The sequence below is a fragment of the Bos javanicus genome, chromosome 3 (assembly GCF_032452875.1).
Source record: "Bos javanicus breed banteng chromosome 3, ARS-OSU_banteng_1.0, whole genome shotgun sequence".
Lineage (NCBI taxonomy): Eukaryota > Metazoa > Chordata > Mammalia > Artiodactyla > Bovidae > Bos > Bos javanicus.
In genome coordinates this window covers 68505779-68522496 of record NC_083870.1, presented here as the reverse complement: position 1 = coordinate 68522496, position 16718 = coordinate 68505779, and the positions used below count along the sequence as shown (strand labels likewise).

At 38.8% G+C, this 16718-nt stretch overlaps 1 protein-coding gene across 4 annotated transcripts in view; it reads left to right on the top strand.

Moving 5' to 3' along the window:
- The window catches only part of ST6GALNAC3 (ST6 N-acetylgalactosaminide alpha-2,6-sialyltransferase 3), a 631673-nt gene that overhangs the window by 428557 nt on the left and 186398 nt on the right, over positions 1–16718 (top strand). Inside the window, exon 4 of one of the 4 annotated variants that reach the window (XM_061411547.1) lies at positions 6613–16627. The exons of the other annotated variants lie outside the window; for them this stretch is intronic. Coding sequence (XP_061267531.1) covers positions 6613–6775 — 163 coding nt within the window. The 3' untranslated portion in view covers positions 6776–16627. Of the gene's footprint in view, positions 1–6612; positions 16628–16718 lie in introns of those variants that run through there. 4 annotated transcript variants of the gene reach the window in all.

Genomic DNA, 16718 nt, shown 5'->3' with positions numbered 1-16718 from the left:
CCACCCCTCTAGATTGATATAGAACCCCTGTTTGAATTTCCTGAGGCATACAGCAAATTCCCATCGGCTACCTATGGTTATGTAAGTTTCCATGTTACTCTTTCCATGCATCTCACCCACTCCTCCCCTCCCCCCATGTCCATAAGTCTATTCTCTAGGTCTGTTTCTCCATTGCTGCCCTGTAAATAAATTCTTCAGTACCATTTTTCTAGATTCTGTATATATATGATAGAATATGATATGTATCTTTCTTTTTCTGACTCACTTCACTCTGTATAATAGGTTCTAAGTTCATCCACCTTCAGAACTGACTCAAATGTGTTCCTTTTTAGGGCTGAGTAATATTCCATTGTGTATATATAGCAAAACTTCTTTAACCATTCATCTGTCAATGGACATCTAGCTTGCTTCCATCTTCCATTGTAAATAGTGCTCCAGTGAACAATGGGATACGTGTCTTTTTCAATTTTGATTTCCTCAGGGTTTATGCCTAGGAGTGGGATCGCTGGGTCTTATGATGGTTTTACTCCTAGTTTTTTAAGGAATCTCCATACTGTCTTCCATATTGGCTGTATCAATTTACATTCCCACCAACAGTGCAAGAGCATTCCCTTTTCTCCACATCCTTTCCAGCATTTATTCTTTGTAGGCTTTTTGATGATGACCATTCTGACCAGTGTGAGGTGATATCTCATTGTGGTTTTGATTTGCATTTCTTTAATAATGAGCAATATTGAGCATCTTCGCATGTGTTTGTTAGCCATCTGTATGTCTTCTTTGAAGAAATGTCTGTTTAGGTCTTTTTCCCACTTTTTGATTGGGTTGTTCGTTTTTCTGGTATTGAGTTGTATGAACTGCTTTTATATTTTGGACATTAATCCTTTGTCAGTTATTTCATTTGCTATTATTTTCTCCCATTCAGATGGTTGTCTTTTCACCTTGCATATAGTTTCCTTTGCTATGCAAAAGCTTTTAAGTTTAATCAGGTCCCACTTGCTTACTTTTGTTTTTATTTCCATTACTCTAGGAGATGGGTCACAGAGGATCTTGCTTTGATTTATGTCATCGAGTGTTCTGCTTATGTTTTCCTCTAAGAGTTTTATAGTTTCTGGACTCACATTTAGGTTTTTAATCCATTTTGAGTTTATCTTTGTGTATAGTGTTAGGAAGTGTTCTAATTTAATTCTTTTACATGTAGCTGTCCAGTTTTCCAAGCACCGTTTATTGAAGAGGCTGTCTTTGCCCCATTGTATATTCCTGCCTCCCTTGGGAAAAATAAGATACCCATAGGTGCATGGGTTTATTTAAGGACTTTCTATCTTGTTCCATTAGTCTATATTTCTGTTTTTGTGCCATACCATACTGTCTTGATGGCTGTGGCTTTGTAGTATAATCTGAAGTCAGGAAGATTGATTCGTCCAGCTCCATTCTTCTTTCTCAAGACTGCTTTGGCTATTTGGGGTCTTTTGTGTTTCCATATGAATTGTGAAATTTTTTGTTCTAGTTCTGTGAAAAATGCCATTGGTAATTTGATAGAGATCACACTGAATCTGTAGATTGCATTTGGTAATATAGTCATTTTTAAAATATTGTTTCTTCCTACCCAGGATGGAGTCTCTCTCCATCTGTTTATGTCATCTTTGATTTCTTTCATTAGTGTCTCATACTTTTCTGTGTACAATTTTTTTGTCTCCTTAAGTAAGTTTATTCCTAGATATTTAATTCTTTTTGTTGCAATGGTGAATGGGATTGATTCCTTAATTTCTCTTTTTGATTTTTCATTGTTAGTATATAGAAATGCACGTGATTTCTGTGTATTGATTTTGTACCCTGAAACTTTGCTAGATTCACTCTAGTAATTTTCTGATAATATTTTTAGGGTTTTCTATGTACAGTATCATGTCATCTGCAAACAATGAGAGCTTTACTTCTTCTTTTCCGATCTGGATTTCTTTTATTTCTTTTTCTTCTCTGATTGCTATAGCTAGGACGTCCAGAGTTATTTTGAATAACAGTGGTGAAAGTGGACACCCTTGTCTTGTTCCTGATCTTAGGGGCAATGCTTTCAGTTTTTCACCATTGAGAATAATGTTTGCTGTAAGCTTATCATACATGCCTTTCCTATGTTGAAGTAGATTCCTTCTATGGCCATTTTTTGAAGAGTTTTAATCATAAATGGGTGCTGAATTTTTTCAAAGACTTTTTCTACATCTTTTGAGATGATTATATGCTTTTTACAATTCAATTTGTTAATATGGTGTATCACATTGATTGATTTGCATATATTGAAGAATCCTTGCATCCCTGGAATAAACCCAACTTGATCATGGTGTATGAGCTTTTTGATGTGTTTCTGAATTCTGTTTGCTAAAATTTTGTTGAGGATTTTTGCATCTATGTTCATCAGTGATATTGGCCTGTAGTTTTCTTTTTTTGTGTTTTCTTTGTCTGGTTTTGGTATCAGGGTGTTGATGGCCTCATAGAATGAGTTTGGAAGTGTTTCTTCCTCTGCAAATTTTTGAAAGAGTTTTAGAAGGACAGGCATTAGCTCTTGTCTACATGTTTGATAGAATTCTCCTATGAAGCCATCTTGTTCTGGGCTTTTGTGTTTTGGGGAGATTTTTGATCACAGCTTCCATTTCAGTGCTTGTATTTGGGTTGTTCATAATTTCTATTTCTTCTTTGTTCAGTCTTGGAAGATTGAACTTTTCTAAGAATCTGTCCATTTCTTCCAGGTTATCCATTTTACTGCCTTATAGTTGTTCTTAATAGTCTCTTCTAATCCTTTGTATTTCTGCTTTGTCTGTTGTAACCTCTCCTTTTTCATTTCTAATTTTGTTGATATGATTCTTCTCTCGTTTTTTTCTTGATGAGTCTGGCTAAAGGCTTGTCAATTTTGTTTATCCTCTCAAAGAACCAGCTTTTAGTTTTATTAATCTTTACTATTGTTTCTTTCATTTCTTTTTTATTTCTGCTCAGATTTTTGTGATTTCTTTCCTTCTACTAATTTCTGAGATTTTTGTTCTTCTTTTCCCAGTTGTTTTAGGTGTAAAGTTAGGTTGTCTATTCAATGGTTTTCTTGTTTCTTGAGGTAGGATTGTATTGCTATAAACTTCCCTCTTAGAACTGCTTTTGTTGCATCCCATACATTTTGAGTTGTCGTGTCTTCATTGTCATTTGTTTCTAGAGATTTGTGATTTCCCTTTTGATTTCTTCAGTAACCTGTTGGTTATCTAGAAATGTGTTGTTTAATCTTCATGTGTTTGTGTTTCTTACAGTTTTTTAAATTATAGTTGCTATCTAGTCTCATAGCGTTGTGGTCGGAGAAGATGCCTGATATGATTTCAATTTTCTTTAGTTTACTGAGGTTTGATTTGTGACCCAAGATGTGGTCTATCCTAGAGAATGTTCCATGTGCATTTGAGAGGAAGGTATATTCTTCTGAATTTGGATGGAATGTTCCAAATATATCAATGAGATCCTTCTCATCTAATGTACCATTTAAGACTAGTGTTTCCTTATTAATTTTCTTTTTTGATGCTCTGTCCATTGGTGTGAGTGGGGTGTTAAAGTCTCCTACTATTACTGTGTTACTCTCAATTTCTCCTTTTATGTCTTAGTGTTTATCATATGTATTGAGGTGCACCTGTGTTGGGTGCATAGATATTTACAATTGTATGTCTTCTTCTTGGATTGATCCCTTGATCATTATGTAGTGTCCTTCCTTATCTCTTGCAATCTTCTTTATTTTAAGGTCTATTTTGTCTGATAGGAGGATTGCTACTCCAGCTTTCTTTTGCTTCCCATTTGCATGGAATATATTTTCCCATCCTCTCACTTTCAGTCCATATGTGTCTTTAGGTCTGAAGTGGGTTTCTTGTAGACAGAGTATATATGGGTCTTGTTTTTGTATCCATTCAGCCAATCTTTGTCTTTTGATTGGAGCATTTAATCCATTTACATTTAAAATAATTATTCATATATGTGTTCCTATTGCCATTTTCTTAATTGGTGTTGATTTTGTAGATGCTTTTTTTCTTCTCTTGTATTTCTTGGAGTATATAAGTCCATTTAACATTTGTTGTAAAGCTGGTTTGGTGATACTGAATTCTCTTAACTTTTGCTTGGCTGAAAAGCTTTTGATTTCTCCATTAATGTTGGATGGGATCCTTGCCAGATACAGTAATCTTGGTTGTAGATTTTTCCCTTTCAGTACTTTAAATATATCTTTCCATTCCCTCTGGCCTGCAGAGTTTCTGCTGAAAGATCAGCTGTTAAGCATATGGGGTTTCCCTTGTGTTTTACTTGTTGCTTCTCCCTTGCTGCTTTTAATATTCTTTCTTTGTGTTTAGTCTTTGTTAGTTTGATTAGTATGTGTCTTGGCATGTTTCTCCTTGGGTTTATCCTGTATGGAACTTTTTGTGCCTCTTGGACTTGATTAACTATTTCCTTTCCCATGTTGGAGAAATTTTCATCTTGCAGCACAATCTCTTCAAAAATTTTCTCATAACCTTTCTTTTTCTCTTCTTCTTCTAGGACCCCTATAATTTGAATGTTGGTGCATTTGACATTGTCCCAGAGGTCTCTGAGACTATCCTCAGCTCTTTTCATTCTTTTTACTTTATTCCGCTCTGAAGAAGTTATTTCCACCATTTTATCTTCCAGCTCACTGATTCATTCTTCTGCTTCAGATATTCTGCTATTGATTCCTTCCAGAGTATTTTTAATTTCAGTAATTGTGTTGTTTGTCACTGTATGTTTATTCTTTAATTCTTCTAGGTCTTTGCTAATTGATTCTTGCATTTTCTCTATTTTGCTTTCAAGGTTTTTGATCATCTTTACTATCATTATTCTGAATTCTTTTTCAGGTAGTTTGCCTATATTCTCTTCATTTATTTGGACTTCCATGTTTCTAGTTTGTTCCTTCATTTGTGTAGTATGTCTCTGCATTTTCATTATTATTTTTTTTAAACTTATTGTGTTTGAGGTCTCCTTTTCCCTGGTTTCAAGGTTGAATTTTTTCTTCCCTTTGGTTTCTGCCCTCCTAAGGTTGATCCAGTGGTTTGTATAAGGTTCCTATAGGATGAGATTTGTGCTGAGTTTTTGTTTGTTTTTTTTTTTCTCTAATGGGCAAGGCTGAGTGAGGTGGTAATCCTGTCTGCTGATGATTGGGTTTATATTTTTGTTTTGTTTGTAGTTTAGATGAGGCGTCCTGCACAGGGTGTTACTAGTGGTTGGGTGATGCCAGTTCTTATATTCAAGTCATTTTCTTTGTGTGAGTTTTCACTATTTAATACTCCCTAGGGTTAGTTCTCTGGTAGTCTAGGGTCTTGGAGCCAGTGCTCCTACTCCAATGGCGCAGGGCTTGATCTCTGGCCAGGAACAAAGATTCCACAAGTGGTTTTTTATGACTTTAAGTGAGATGCAAACAAATATCGAAAATTGAGAAACCAAAGATCAACCCCAGATAAATGGCTATTCAAAATCAGGCAAATAATAATTAAAATAATGAAATATACACATATACATATACCCATGTACACCCATGGGTGTATACATATACACCCATGAGCAAAGTCAAAACAGTCCATCAAAAATAAAGTACAGCAGATTGACCCAATGAAAAAAGGAAATCATGTTGAGAGCAAAGGAAAGAAAGAATAGATATGCAAAGTTAAATAGAGATAGATGAAGAAGATTTATATACATTAAAGATTAACTGCAAGGGGAAAAGATCAGTAAGAAAGGCAAATAAAGGAATAAATGTAGAAAAATATAATAGCTTTAAAACATTAAAAATTAAAATTATAAGAAAGAGTAAAGAAGAAAAATGAAAGAAGAAAGAAAAAAGGGAAATTCCACAGAGTTGCAAAGCCCAATGCAGAGGCAGAGTTTTATAAGAACAACAAAAAGTGTGACTGAATATACACATATACCCATTACCAAAATCAAAAAGTCCAACAAAAATATAAAGTATAAATGCTTGACCCGGTGAACAAAGGAAAACAAAAATTATATCAACCAGACCAAAACTAACCAAAACACAAACTGGAAGCAAATCTAAAGTAAGGTGCCAATTGGGGAATAAAGCAATGAAAATAGAACTAACAAATATGTTGAGAGGAAAGGAAAGAAAGTAAAGACAGAAAGAATAGATATGCAAGGTTAGAGACAGGTAGATAAAGAAGATTTATATATATTAAAAATTAACTGCAAAGGGAAAAGATCAGTAGGAAAAGCAAAGGAATAAATGTAGAAAAAATAATAATAGGTTTAAAATTTTAAATTTAGAAAAAGAGAAAAGAAAAAATAAAAAAGAAAAGGAAAACTCCACAGAACCGAAAAAACACAACATAGAGGCAGAGGTTTATAACAACAATAAAAAATGTGATGGAGGAAACAAAAAAAGCTCAAAAGCTTAATTAGATTTCATAGTGCCAATAAAATCGACAACTACAACAGAGAGGGGGAAAGGGGGAAGAAAAAAGAAAAATAAAATTCAAAAGAATCTACAGAATAAGTCAAAAAATAAGAATAATAAATGTTTTTCTTGAGTCGCTGCTGTCACAGTCTTTTTGCTTGCTGGAGTCACAGTCCCTCTCACCTCCCTAGGATGCTGCCCAACACTGTGCTGATCTCTGGACCTGCTGTGGTGCCAGCGCAGATTCTAATCTGGTCCTACTCCTGCGTGTTCTTACCTCCAATGTCCACAGGTATCAGAGCTAGTACATTTTCTTTTATGGGAGATCTCAATGATCTTCTATATATTCCATAGACAGAGTCTGCCTAGTTGATCGTGTGGATTTAATCTGCAGCTTATATAGCTGGTGGGAAGGTTTTGGGTCTTCTTCCTTAACCACACTGCCCCTGGGTTTCAATTGTGGTTTTATTTCCACCTCTGCACGTGGGTCGTCCACTGGAGTTTGCTCCTGAGGTTTCCCTGGAGGACTTGGGTTTGCCCCTGTGAGGGCCAGGTGTGGAGGTGGTACAGCTGTTTGGGTCTCAGAGGTTCTTGCAGCACCAGGTACTCAGGGGGGTTGGCAGCTAGGGCAGCAGGAAATACAGTGCTCTAGAAGGGTATGGCAACCAGTATTGGCCAATACACTCCAGTATTCTTGCCTGGAAAAACCCCCTCCCTGATAGAGAGGCCTGGCAGGCCACAGTCTACAGGGTCAGAGTCAGACACTACTGAAGCGACCCTGTGAGCATAGCTGCAAGACTTTTTTTTTGCCTGTGGCAGCTCTGCCCCAGTGAGAGCTGAGCATGAAGATGGCGCAGCTGCTTGGCTTGCAGGGACCCTGGCGGTGCCAAGTGTGCAGGGCCATGGACTGTCTCCACCGCAGGAGTTATGGCTCTCTCAAAGTCTTTTTTCGAGCCTCTTGTAGCTGGCAATCAAAAGGCTTCTTTGGCCAGTCTTTCTGCATAGCTCTGCCCATTCAGGCACTTAGAGGGCTCCCTTGCCTGGGGTTCTTCTCTGTCGGTCAGCATGTCAGGCACATAGAGGGGCTCCCCTGGCTGGGGTCCTACTCTGTAGATTGGCACATCAGGCACTTAAAGGGGCACCCTGGCTGGGGTCCTGCTCTGTAGTTCAGTGCACCAGGCGTTTGATGAACCAGCCTCTCTATTGTTCAGCTGCTAATGCTGGTGTGTGAGGAGAAGCTATGGTGATGGCTCCATCCCGTATGTTTGACTCAGCAGTGTTGTCTTGCTTCCACAGCTGCCCAGTTTTCCTCCACAGGCATTTCCCACCACAATTTCCTCCCTCACATCCCCTCGATCCATCTCTCCACAGTCAACAGCAGCTCTTGCCCTGGGTTTGCTCCACAATCCCTAAACTCCAGCTCCCAGCCGCTGAGCCTTCTAGGGGACCGGTGTCCCTGTCCAGGGTGTGTATGACTGTGGCAAGGACTGTCTGATTCTCATTCCATTTAGGCTGCCACAGATCAGCTGTTCACTCTCAGCCTTAAATGTTTTTCCTCTGACTCAGACAGTTGCCCGGATGTGGGAATTGGACCCCTGCTTCAGTTCCCCAACCTGCCAAGGGCAGGTCCAGTCCTACTAATACTCCTGTTTTTCCCCCGAGTTCCTTTATCCTGCCGAGTTTTGCGTGAGTCTGTATATTCTTTTCCTCTGGTCAGGTACTCCTGCCGCTCTCAGCTGGTGTTCTGCATGCGCTTCTGTGTCTGAATATGTATTCCTGATGTATCTGTGGTGAGAGATGTACTCCACGTCCACCACTCTTATGCTATCTTGTTCTCCCTTGCACTTCTAATCAATAGCAAAAGCTATGGAAATTTCTGCTTTACTTTTTATTGATTTGTGTAAATATTTTTGAAGTAGAAAAAAAGAGGAGGCAAGAACAGAAGGAAGGAAGCAACAGAGGAAAGAAGAAGGTAGAGAGATACTTTGGCATCACCTATGAAAAATTTAAGTCTTTACTTGATTGCTGTATTTGCAGATGGGGTGTTTTCTGCTTCAGTCATGTCTAACTCTTTGTGACCCAATGGACTGTAGCCCACCAGGCTCCTCTGTCCAGGCAAGAATCCTGGAGTGGGTTGCCATTTCCCTCTCCAGGAGATCTCCCGACCCAGGGATCAAGCTCACATCCCTTATGTCTCCTGCATTGGCAGGTAGGTTCTTTACCACTAGTGCCACCTGAGATGCCTTGCAGATGGGGAATCATTGCTTTTTCTGCCTCAGTATATAAAAGAGAAAGTCTCACAAGGGATGAGTTATTGATTATCACAATATTATTGGGACTTCCCTGGCAGTCCAGTGGTTAAAACTCTATGCTCCCAATGCAAGAGGCCCAGGTTCTATCCCTGGTTGGGGAACTAAGATCCCATATGCTGCATGGTACAACCAAGGAAACCTCCCCCAACACCTCCCCTCCCCCCGCAAAACAAAAGGCAGTGTTATTAACTAGGTAGTAAAGTATTATTTATGCAGGAGACAATTACTGTGTCCATTTCTTATAAATTCCTCTGGTTATGTGTTGCAATGATTTAGCCTGGGGGTTAGCTAAAATGTTGGCTTTTATTTCTCCCTAACAAAAGACTTTTTCCTGACTGCTTATTGCTACTGTAACACCACACACCTCCTCCTGTTTCCTCCTACATGTCCTCATCATTTACATTTTTGTCACTTTCTTATGAATTTGAGGGATGATATCTAATAGTACAAAACATTGGATTGCCCCAGGATCCAGCACAGTGTCTTGCATAGTGCAGGCGCTCAGTAAATATTGAATAAATTCAATTCAGAACCTTGGGGGAAAGAGTCACAAATTTATCAAATAATTCACAAAGAGACATATACCTGGCAGCTAATCCAGTTAACTGTATTAAGGGAAGCTGAATCCAGAACATGTTTCAAATCATTTCTCTTCTTATAAAAGTTTTGTTTAGTGGCTGGAACACTTGTTTCTCAGTATGTTGATCAAATGTGACTTGAGCCAGAGAGAATCACAATAAATAACACTAGGAGGCTTATGAATGATGTATAAAGCCCACCAATTTAATGACAGGTGAGGCAGAGGAGAGCAGTTACTTTATTTCTGAACAGCCAAAGCCAGCCTTGGCAATGTATTGCTATCGTGGGAATACCGAGTAGCTGTGACCGACTTGTAGTAACCACCTAGAATGAAAAAAAGTTTGAAATGTTCTGATGGGTATTTGACTTATTTTTCTGTACTAAAGGAGCCACTGCTTCAGGTGATCAGAAATGAACATGGCCAATGTTGAAGTTGCTATATAACAGGGAGTCCAGCCTGGTGCTCAGTGTTCCTAGAGGGGTAGGATGGAGGGGAGGAGTGAGACTCAAGAGGGAGAAGATGTGAAAGTGAAAGTTGCTCAATCTTGTCCAACTCTTTGTGACCCCATGGACTATACAGTCCATGGAATTCTCCAGGCCAGAATACTGAAGTGGGGGTAGCCTTTCCCTTCTCCAGGGGATCTTACCAACCCAGGGACCAAACCCAGGTCTCCCACATTGCAGGCAGATTCCTTACCAGCTGGGCCACAAGGGAAGCCTGGGAGAGTATATATATATATATATATAGATAGATAGATAGATAGATATACACACACACACACACACATACACACACATACATATATGTATAATTATGACTGACTCATGTTGTATGGCAGAAACCAACACATTGTCAATTAAAAATTTAATAAAAAAAAAAATAATAAAAGAAAATTGCCCGACTTGTTTCTTCTAGCATTTGCCCGTGGTCATTTTTCAGGCCAGCTGAGGGGCATTTCCAATATTAATCTCTTTTTACTTGCTACAACACTATACTTTTTTTTTGAAAACAGAATCTTTCATGACTTGTTTTCTCCCTAAAGCTTAGGTTCTGCAACAAATCAATCAAAAGATTTATTGCATTGCTACTGTGTGCCTAGTACTGTGATTCTCTGTGACTGACTTAGAAACATCATAATATCGTTGGGAACAATACTGTTGGAAACAAATCATAGCTCATGCGGGAAAGAGATTCCAACATGATATTTTAGATAGTCTAACCAAAGACTGGTCTCGTCTTGCACTAGATCTTTTCTATTTCTGCATATAAAACCTCATCCTTTCTTCAGTTTATTCATTAAGTGAAGCTTTTATTGTACCAGTCAGGATCCTTTTCATTTGAAAGTTAGATGAAAATTCCAGTTTAAAATGGCTTAGGCAGCTTAGGAATTATTATATCACAAGCATAAAATATACTCTTTCCTAAATTGTCTCTATTTTTAAACAGGTTTTTCCCTAATATATACCCAAATCTAATGGGGAAAAAAATCAAGTGCTTTCTTCCCCAAGAGTTTGGACAAAAAGTTAAGCTCTGATTTCTTTAGACTGAATTAGATCACATGTCCATTTCAAGAACTCATCACTGAGGTCAAGGTTTTGCCTGGGTGGACTTTTCTCCCCTGGAGCTAGGATCAGCTCCAACTAGGCTGAATATGGGACAGGAATGATTTACTCAAGTGCTTTTACCAGAAAAAGGAACTGGATGCTGTAACAGATGGCAGATGTCTACTCCACTGATTGATAGCCAGGACTTGTGCTAGTTGTTGATAGAAATACAAGCATGACTTGGTTTCTTTCTTTCCAAGGGAGAATCTCATCCCTCCTATCCATGTTAATACCACATTGTCAATTGAGCTCCTTAACTCAAAGTTCTAATCCCTTTCTATCACTCCTCCATAATGCTGCTGATGCTTTATTGGGCTTCCCTGGTAGCTCGGATAATAAAGAATCTACTTGCAATGCAGGTAGACCTAGATTTGACCTTTAGATCAGGGAGAACCCCTGGAGAAGAGAATGGCTACCCACTCCTGTGTTCTTGCTTAGAGAATTCCATGGACAGAGGAGCCTGGTGGGCTACAGTTCATGAGGTCCTATCGATTAAAATACTAATTCCTTAGTTAACCTCCCAATTCTGGCAAAAGTGACTGGTTACATATCTTTTGGGTTTTCTGGTCTCTGTGGCTTTGCCCTGGAACATTTGGCAGGGAGATTCCCTGCCTATCTATGGCAGTCTGAATCTCTTTCGGGTCCCAGTTCAAATACTATCTTCATGAAATACCTACCGAGTTCCTTATTTTAGTGTTTATAGTACATAACATGAACTTATAACAATTACTGTTTATTTAACAAATATTTGTTACATGCTTACTATATGCTTATAGCTGTTCCAAATGTTTAAAAGTATTTTTCCTACTTTGTATTAATGTTCATGTTATTCTTGTTTTTTTTTTCCCCTAGTGATTTATAAGCTCATCAAAGATTACCCATCATGGGCACTCAGCATATGCCTCATGAATGAATAAATGTTCACCAGTTTGCACATACAGTGAGCACTAGCATTTAAAGCCAAAGAGAGTAGGGCCTGGTTATTTTTTTTTTTTTCCCCTCTCTGAATAGAGTATGGCAACATGCATGTGCTTAGGATTCAATAAACATTTGTTGACTAAATGAGCTAGAAATGAAACATAGTCAAATATCTGAGAATAAACTTTTCCACTTTGTTTTACATTCTTCAGTCTTTTGGCATCATTCTTGAAAGTTTTTGTTGTTATTGTATTTTTCCAAATAGTGTTTATAACAGTGTCTAAGGACTTCCCTGCAATCCAGTGGTTGGGACTTCACACTTTCATTGCTGAGGGTCCAGGTTCAATCCTCGGTTGGGTAACTAGGATCCCACAAACCATGCAGTGCGGCCAAAAGAGAAAGAAGAATGTCTTAAGTTCTTTTTTCGAGCTTGAACCAGGATGAAGGTTATTTTTCAAACAATGGGGACTTTTTTCAGTATGACACATACTGACACTATTGACCAATTGTTAAAAGATGGAGTTTTATGAATTTCTAAGAGCTATAGGACTTTGCAGGCGCATGCTCTGCACAGGTGTTTGTGAGTAAGGGTATTCAACAGCCCTAGCAAAATCGGTGTTTAAGGAGGCAAACACTCAATTTGTGGGGTCACTTAAAAGTATAATGAGCACTTGCCTTCATTTGTGAGTTTGTGGTTTGAACTGACTGATTTCAGGTGTTTCCATGTAGAAATGTGTTCTAAAATACATAAGCCATAGATGGGTGGGGGAAAAGATTCATTTTCGTGGTCTCAGCCATGCTGGACAAAGACCTGGTTTCCCATACTCTGCCCTCCCACTTGAACAGGAGATGGAAAGTCTCTGCTTTCTTCCTTTTCTGTTCTTCTCATTTCATTCCTCCTCATTCCTCTTCATGAGTAATTTGTCAGCTCCCTGGAGAAGGGAACGGCTACCCACTCCAGTATTCTGGCCTGGAGAATTCCATGAACTTATAGTGCACGGAGTCACAAAGAGTTGGACACAACTAAGCAGCTTTCACTTTCACTTTAGATGAGTATCAACAAGTGTCCACTGAAACTGGAAATTAGCAGGGCCTTGGTGATTTCATAACAGTTCCAGGGAGGCAGAAAAGGCACAAGCAGATCGCAGTGGACTAAAGCCATGAATGGTTGAGTCAATAAAGTGTAATGAGTGAGTCCACAGACTCTGAAACTGGACTGTCCAAGTTCAAACCCAAATTCTTCCATTTACTAGCTGTTGACTATAGACAGGTTGCCAAATATCTCTCTGCCTCAATCTCCTCTTCTACAAAACGATAATAAAAATAGAACTATCTCAAAGTTATAATGGGGACTAAAGTTCTTAGTTACTGTTAATGCTTAGAACAGTTAATGCTTAGTTAATGCTTAGAACAGTTCTTATTTCCTTACAAGTCCTCAGTAAATATTAACTGTGGTTTTTGCAGTGTCTGCAAAGACAGTTTGAGATTGCTTTTGAAGGTTGACCATGAGAACTGGACAGAAAATGAGGTTATAGTTTGATAAGGGGCAGAGGTTAGGAATTTTATTCCAGCTAAGTGAAAGATGGATAGTTTTTATGCTGGAGGGAAAGAAGCAGTTCTCTAAGATTGAGGATTGAAGATGTAGAAAAATTAGGGATTAGTTGATGGAATAGTACTGCTGAGAAGATGACTGAAGATAGAATTTAGAGAAGAGGTGGATGGATGGATGAACCTTGGATAGAGGGGTTTCTTGCTCCCTAAGGCTAGGGATAGGTTGGGGGTAGTAAAAAGGGGCAAAACTAAGAATGATATCTTTGTGGGTGGGGACCAGAAAGCTGAAAGCCTTCCAGACTAATAGATGGTTGTCTTTGTGAAACAGGAATAAGCTCATCTAGAGGAAGAAAAGAAGTGGCAAGAGTGAGGAATGGAGTAGGACTGATAAATGAAGTAGTTACAGAGCCGTAACTTCCGGAGACAAGATGACACTAGCCAGAATGTATAGTCTGACAAAGGAGTGAGAATTCTGGTCTGATAAGAAATTGTGCTCACAAAGTGACAGTGGTGTTTTCTTCCACTGGTGGAGTATTTCTAGGTGATGACAAGTCTAAGTTGAACATTTGAAAATGATTGTGGTCCATAGTGTGAAGTTAGAATTTATAATGATTCTCCACCAGAAAAAAAATGACTCCACCACAAATAAATGATTGATTATACCATACTTTTCTTGCTTCATTGAGTCATCTTTCTCCTTACAAATTTGCAACACTACTAGAAAGGTAAATTTTAGAGTTGGATTAGATCTTGCCCCTGTGCCACCCAACATGTTCTTGAATATACTTATACATGGGAAATTTTTTATAGGGCTGACCATTGTATTTTTGAGTAGACTGGAGTCCAGTAATGTAGAAACATGAGTGCTAAAATATAGATTTTTTTCTTCTTGTGATGGTCACACAAAAAGCCTTCCTACCCTACATGCCCTTTCACAATGTTATTTTGTCACTTTTCCAAACAAGAAGTGGAGTTTATCCCTTAAATCTGGGCTGTCCCCTTGACTGTGGGCTAGACTTGTGAACTGAATGAAGTAAAAGTGACTAGTGTGACTTCTGTGCCTATGCCCTGGGAGAAATTGCAGTTTCCTTTTCTGCCCTCCAGAATTCCTCAGCTACCATATAAAAAAGTCCAAGAACCCTGGCCTGCTGGAGGGAGAGGCAGGTAGATAGAGGCCTTGGGGGATGAAAAAGCATGAGAAGAGATAGGCCCATGTAGCCCCAGCTAGCTCAACGACCCCAACAGTGTTGCCAGACGTGTTAGTATTGCCAGCTTGATTCCTGCAGCCTTAATCAAGTTCCTGAACCAACACATGTGGAGCAAAAACAAGCCATTGCCGCTGAGCTCTGCCCACCTTACAGAAACATGAGCAGCTAAATGGTGGTTTCCACTTTAAGCCTCCAGATTTTGAAAGCTTTGTTATGCTGCAAAGGAACATGAAGGGAAAGATCTCAAGACAGGAGGTCAAATTAAAAGCCCTCAGACATAATCCAGGGTCAGGTGATGAGCTGCCAAGTACAGAAAGAGAAGTAGGCGAAAATGTGGGAGAACAGTCGGCGGCCAGGTTCAGTATGACCCGATGATTGGACGGGAGCAAAGGAGAAAGGAAAATAAAATGATTATGAAACTCTATGTCTGGGTTGTGGACAGCAATCCGTCTGGGTAAAGAACTGTATTCTTGAGGAATGTAAGTCAAGTTTATAGTTAATTTTGATATGACAACATAGCTTCCCTTTAAAACTGCTCCCATAGCAGCTAGACTCACAGGCTGGAGCTGAGGGCTGAGTCAGGACCAGAATCCTTAGAGGTTTCAACAAAAAGAGGCAACTAGCTCTCCTTCCCTTTTGTTCCAGCCTAAAGGGTGTTTTCTAACTCCTTTTTCCTGTGTTTAGTTGCAAAAGCAGAAACATCAAGCAGAAGGCAGAAAGAAAGGAGAGGGAGAGGACACACACATGAGAGAAAACAAGCAGCGTCGTATCCTGTGGGATTGTACCTTATTTTAGTTACACCTCTTGGAAGGCTACACTGCTTAAATAAAAGTAAGAAACACAACATACACACTCAACTAAAATTATCATATTCACAGATTCTCCCTTTAAATAACCTCAAATGAAAATAAGAAACTCTAACCTTAGCTTTTTATATCACAATGAAATGACAAGAGATGTTTTTCTTTTATGAATTCTTAAACCTTCCCAAAGGGTGCCTTTGTGTCTTAAGCAGGATGTCTGTGGTGTGTGTGTGTGTGTGTTCACGCATAGGGAGGAGGCTGAGACCCTGAGGCCTAAGGCCTCACCTAGCAGGCAATGTCATGACTTCCCATTTGCCAGGCTGTGCAGTATTTGTGGGGGAAAAAAAGCAAAAAACTAAAGCATACTGTATCTCCTCTAAGGGAGTCAGTATTATGTTAAGATTCTATAGTATAAAGATTATGTGCCTGTGCTCCACAGTCAGCCAGAACGGAGTTCAAGTCCTTGTCTCATCGCTTACTAACCTTGGGGCCTGGACACACTATTAACCCCGCTGAGCCTCAGTCACTGCAGCTGTAAAATGAGGAGAATACTGTCTACCTCTTGGGGTTGTTTTGAAGAGCAATGCAACATTGTAAGTGAAGTACTTAATATGGTAAGGACACAGTAAGTGGTGCCTATGGTCATTAGACTTAGTGCAAATCTGGGGCTTTTTTCATTTTTGGCCTATTGAGATGATTTTTCAGAAATGTTTACAACATAAGGAAATGAAGTCGGAGTGCATTTAGTCAATTATTTAAATGTAACACTTGTTTAATATAATATTATTTAATAACAGATCAGTTTATAATTTATGTGTCTTTATGATATCCCTCTTGGGGGACAGTTTCTATTGTTGTACAGAATCTTTGTAGATCTTTAGGCAAACCAAAACTGCCAGGCTGGTTCCTCATTATTTCATTTTTCATAATTTTGGATGTAAGAAAGCAAACAGTGTTCTAATGAAGGATTCAGCAAACTTTTTCTGTGAAAGATTAGACAGGAAATATTTTCATTTTGCGGGTCTCTTATGATCTCTATCTCTCATATTCTTTGTTATATTTTACAACCTTTTAAAAGTGTACAAACCATTCTTTGCTCATATGAAAGCAGGTTACTGGTTGAATTTAACCCATAGGCTGTAGTTGGCAGACCACAACTCTAGTGTTAATTTGTATTATTTATTGCTAGTATATTTATGCCAATGAATACCGGGAGAAAAGAGTGAGAAAATACATTAAGTAAATAACATGTAAGCAATTCTGATTTTGATTCACACACATGCTAGCTTAAATTAGACCACTGATTACGTTCCTTGATGGA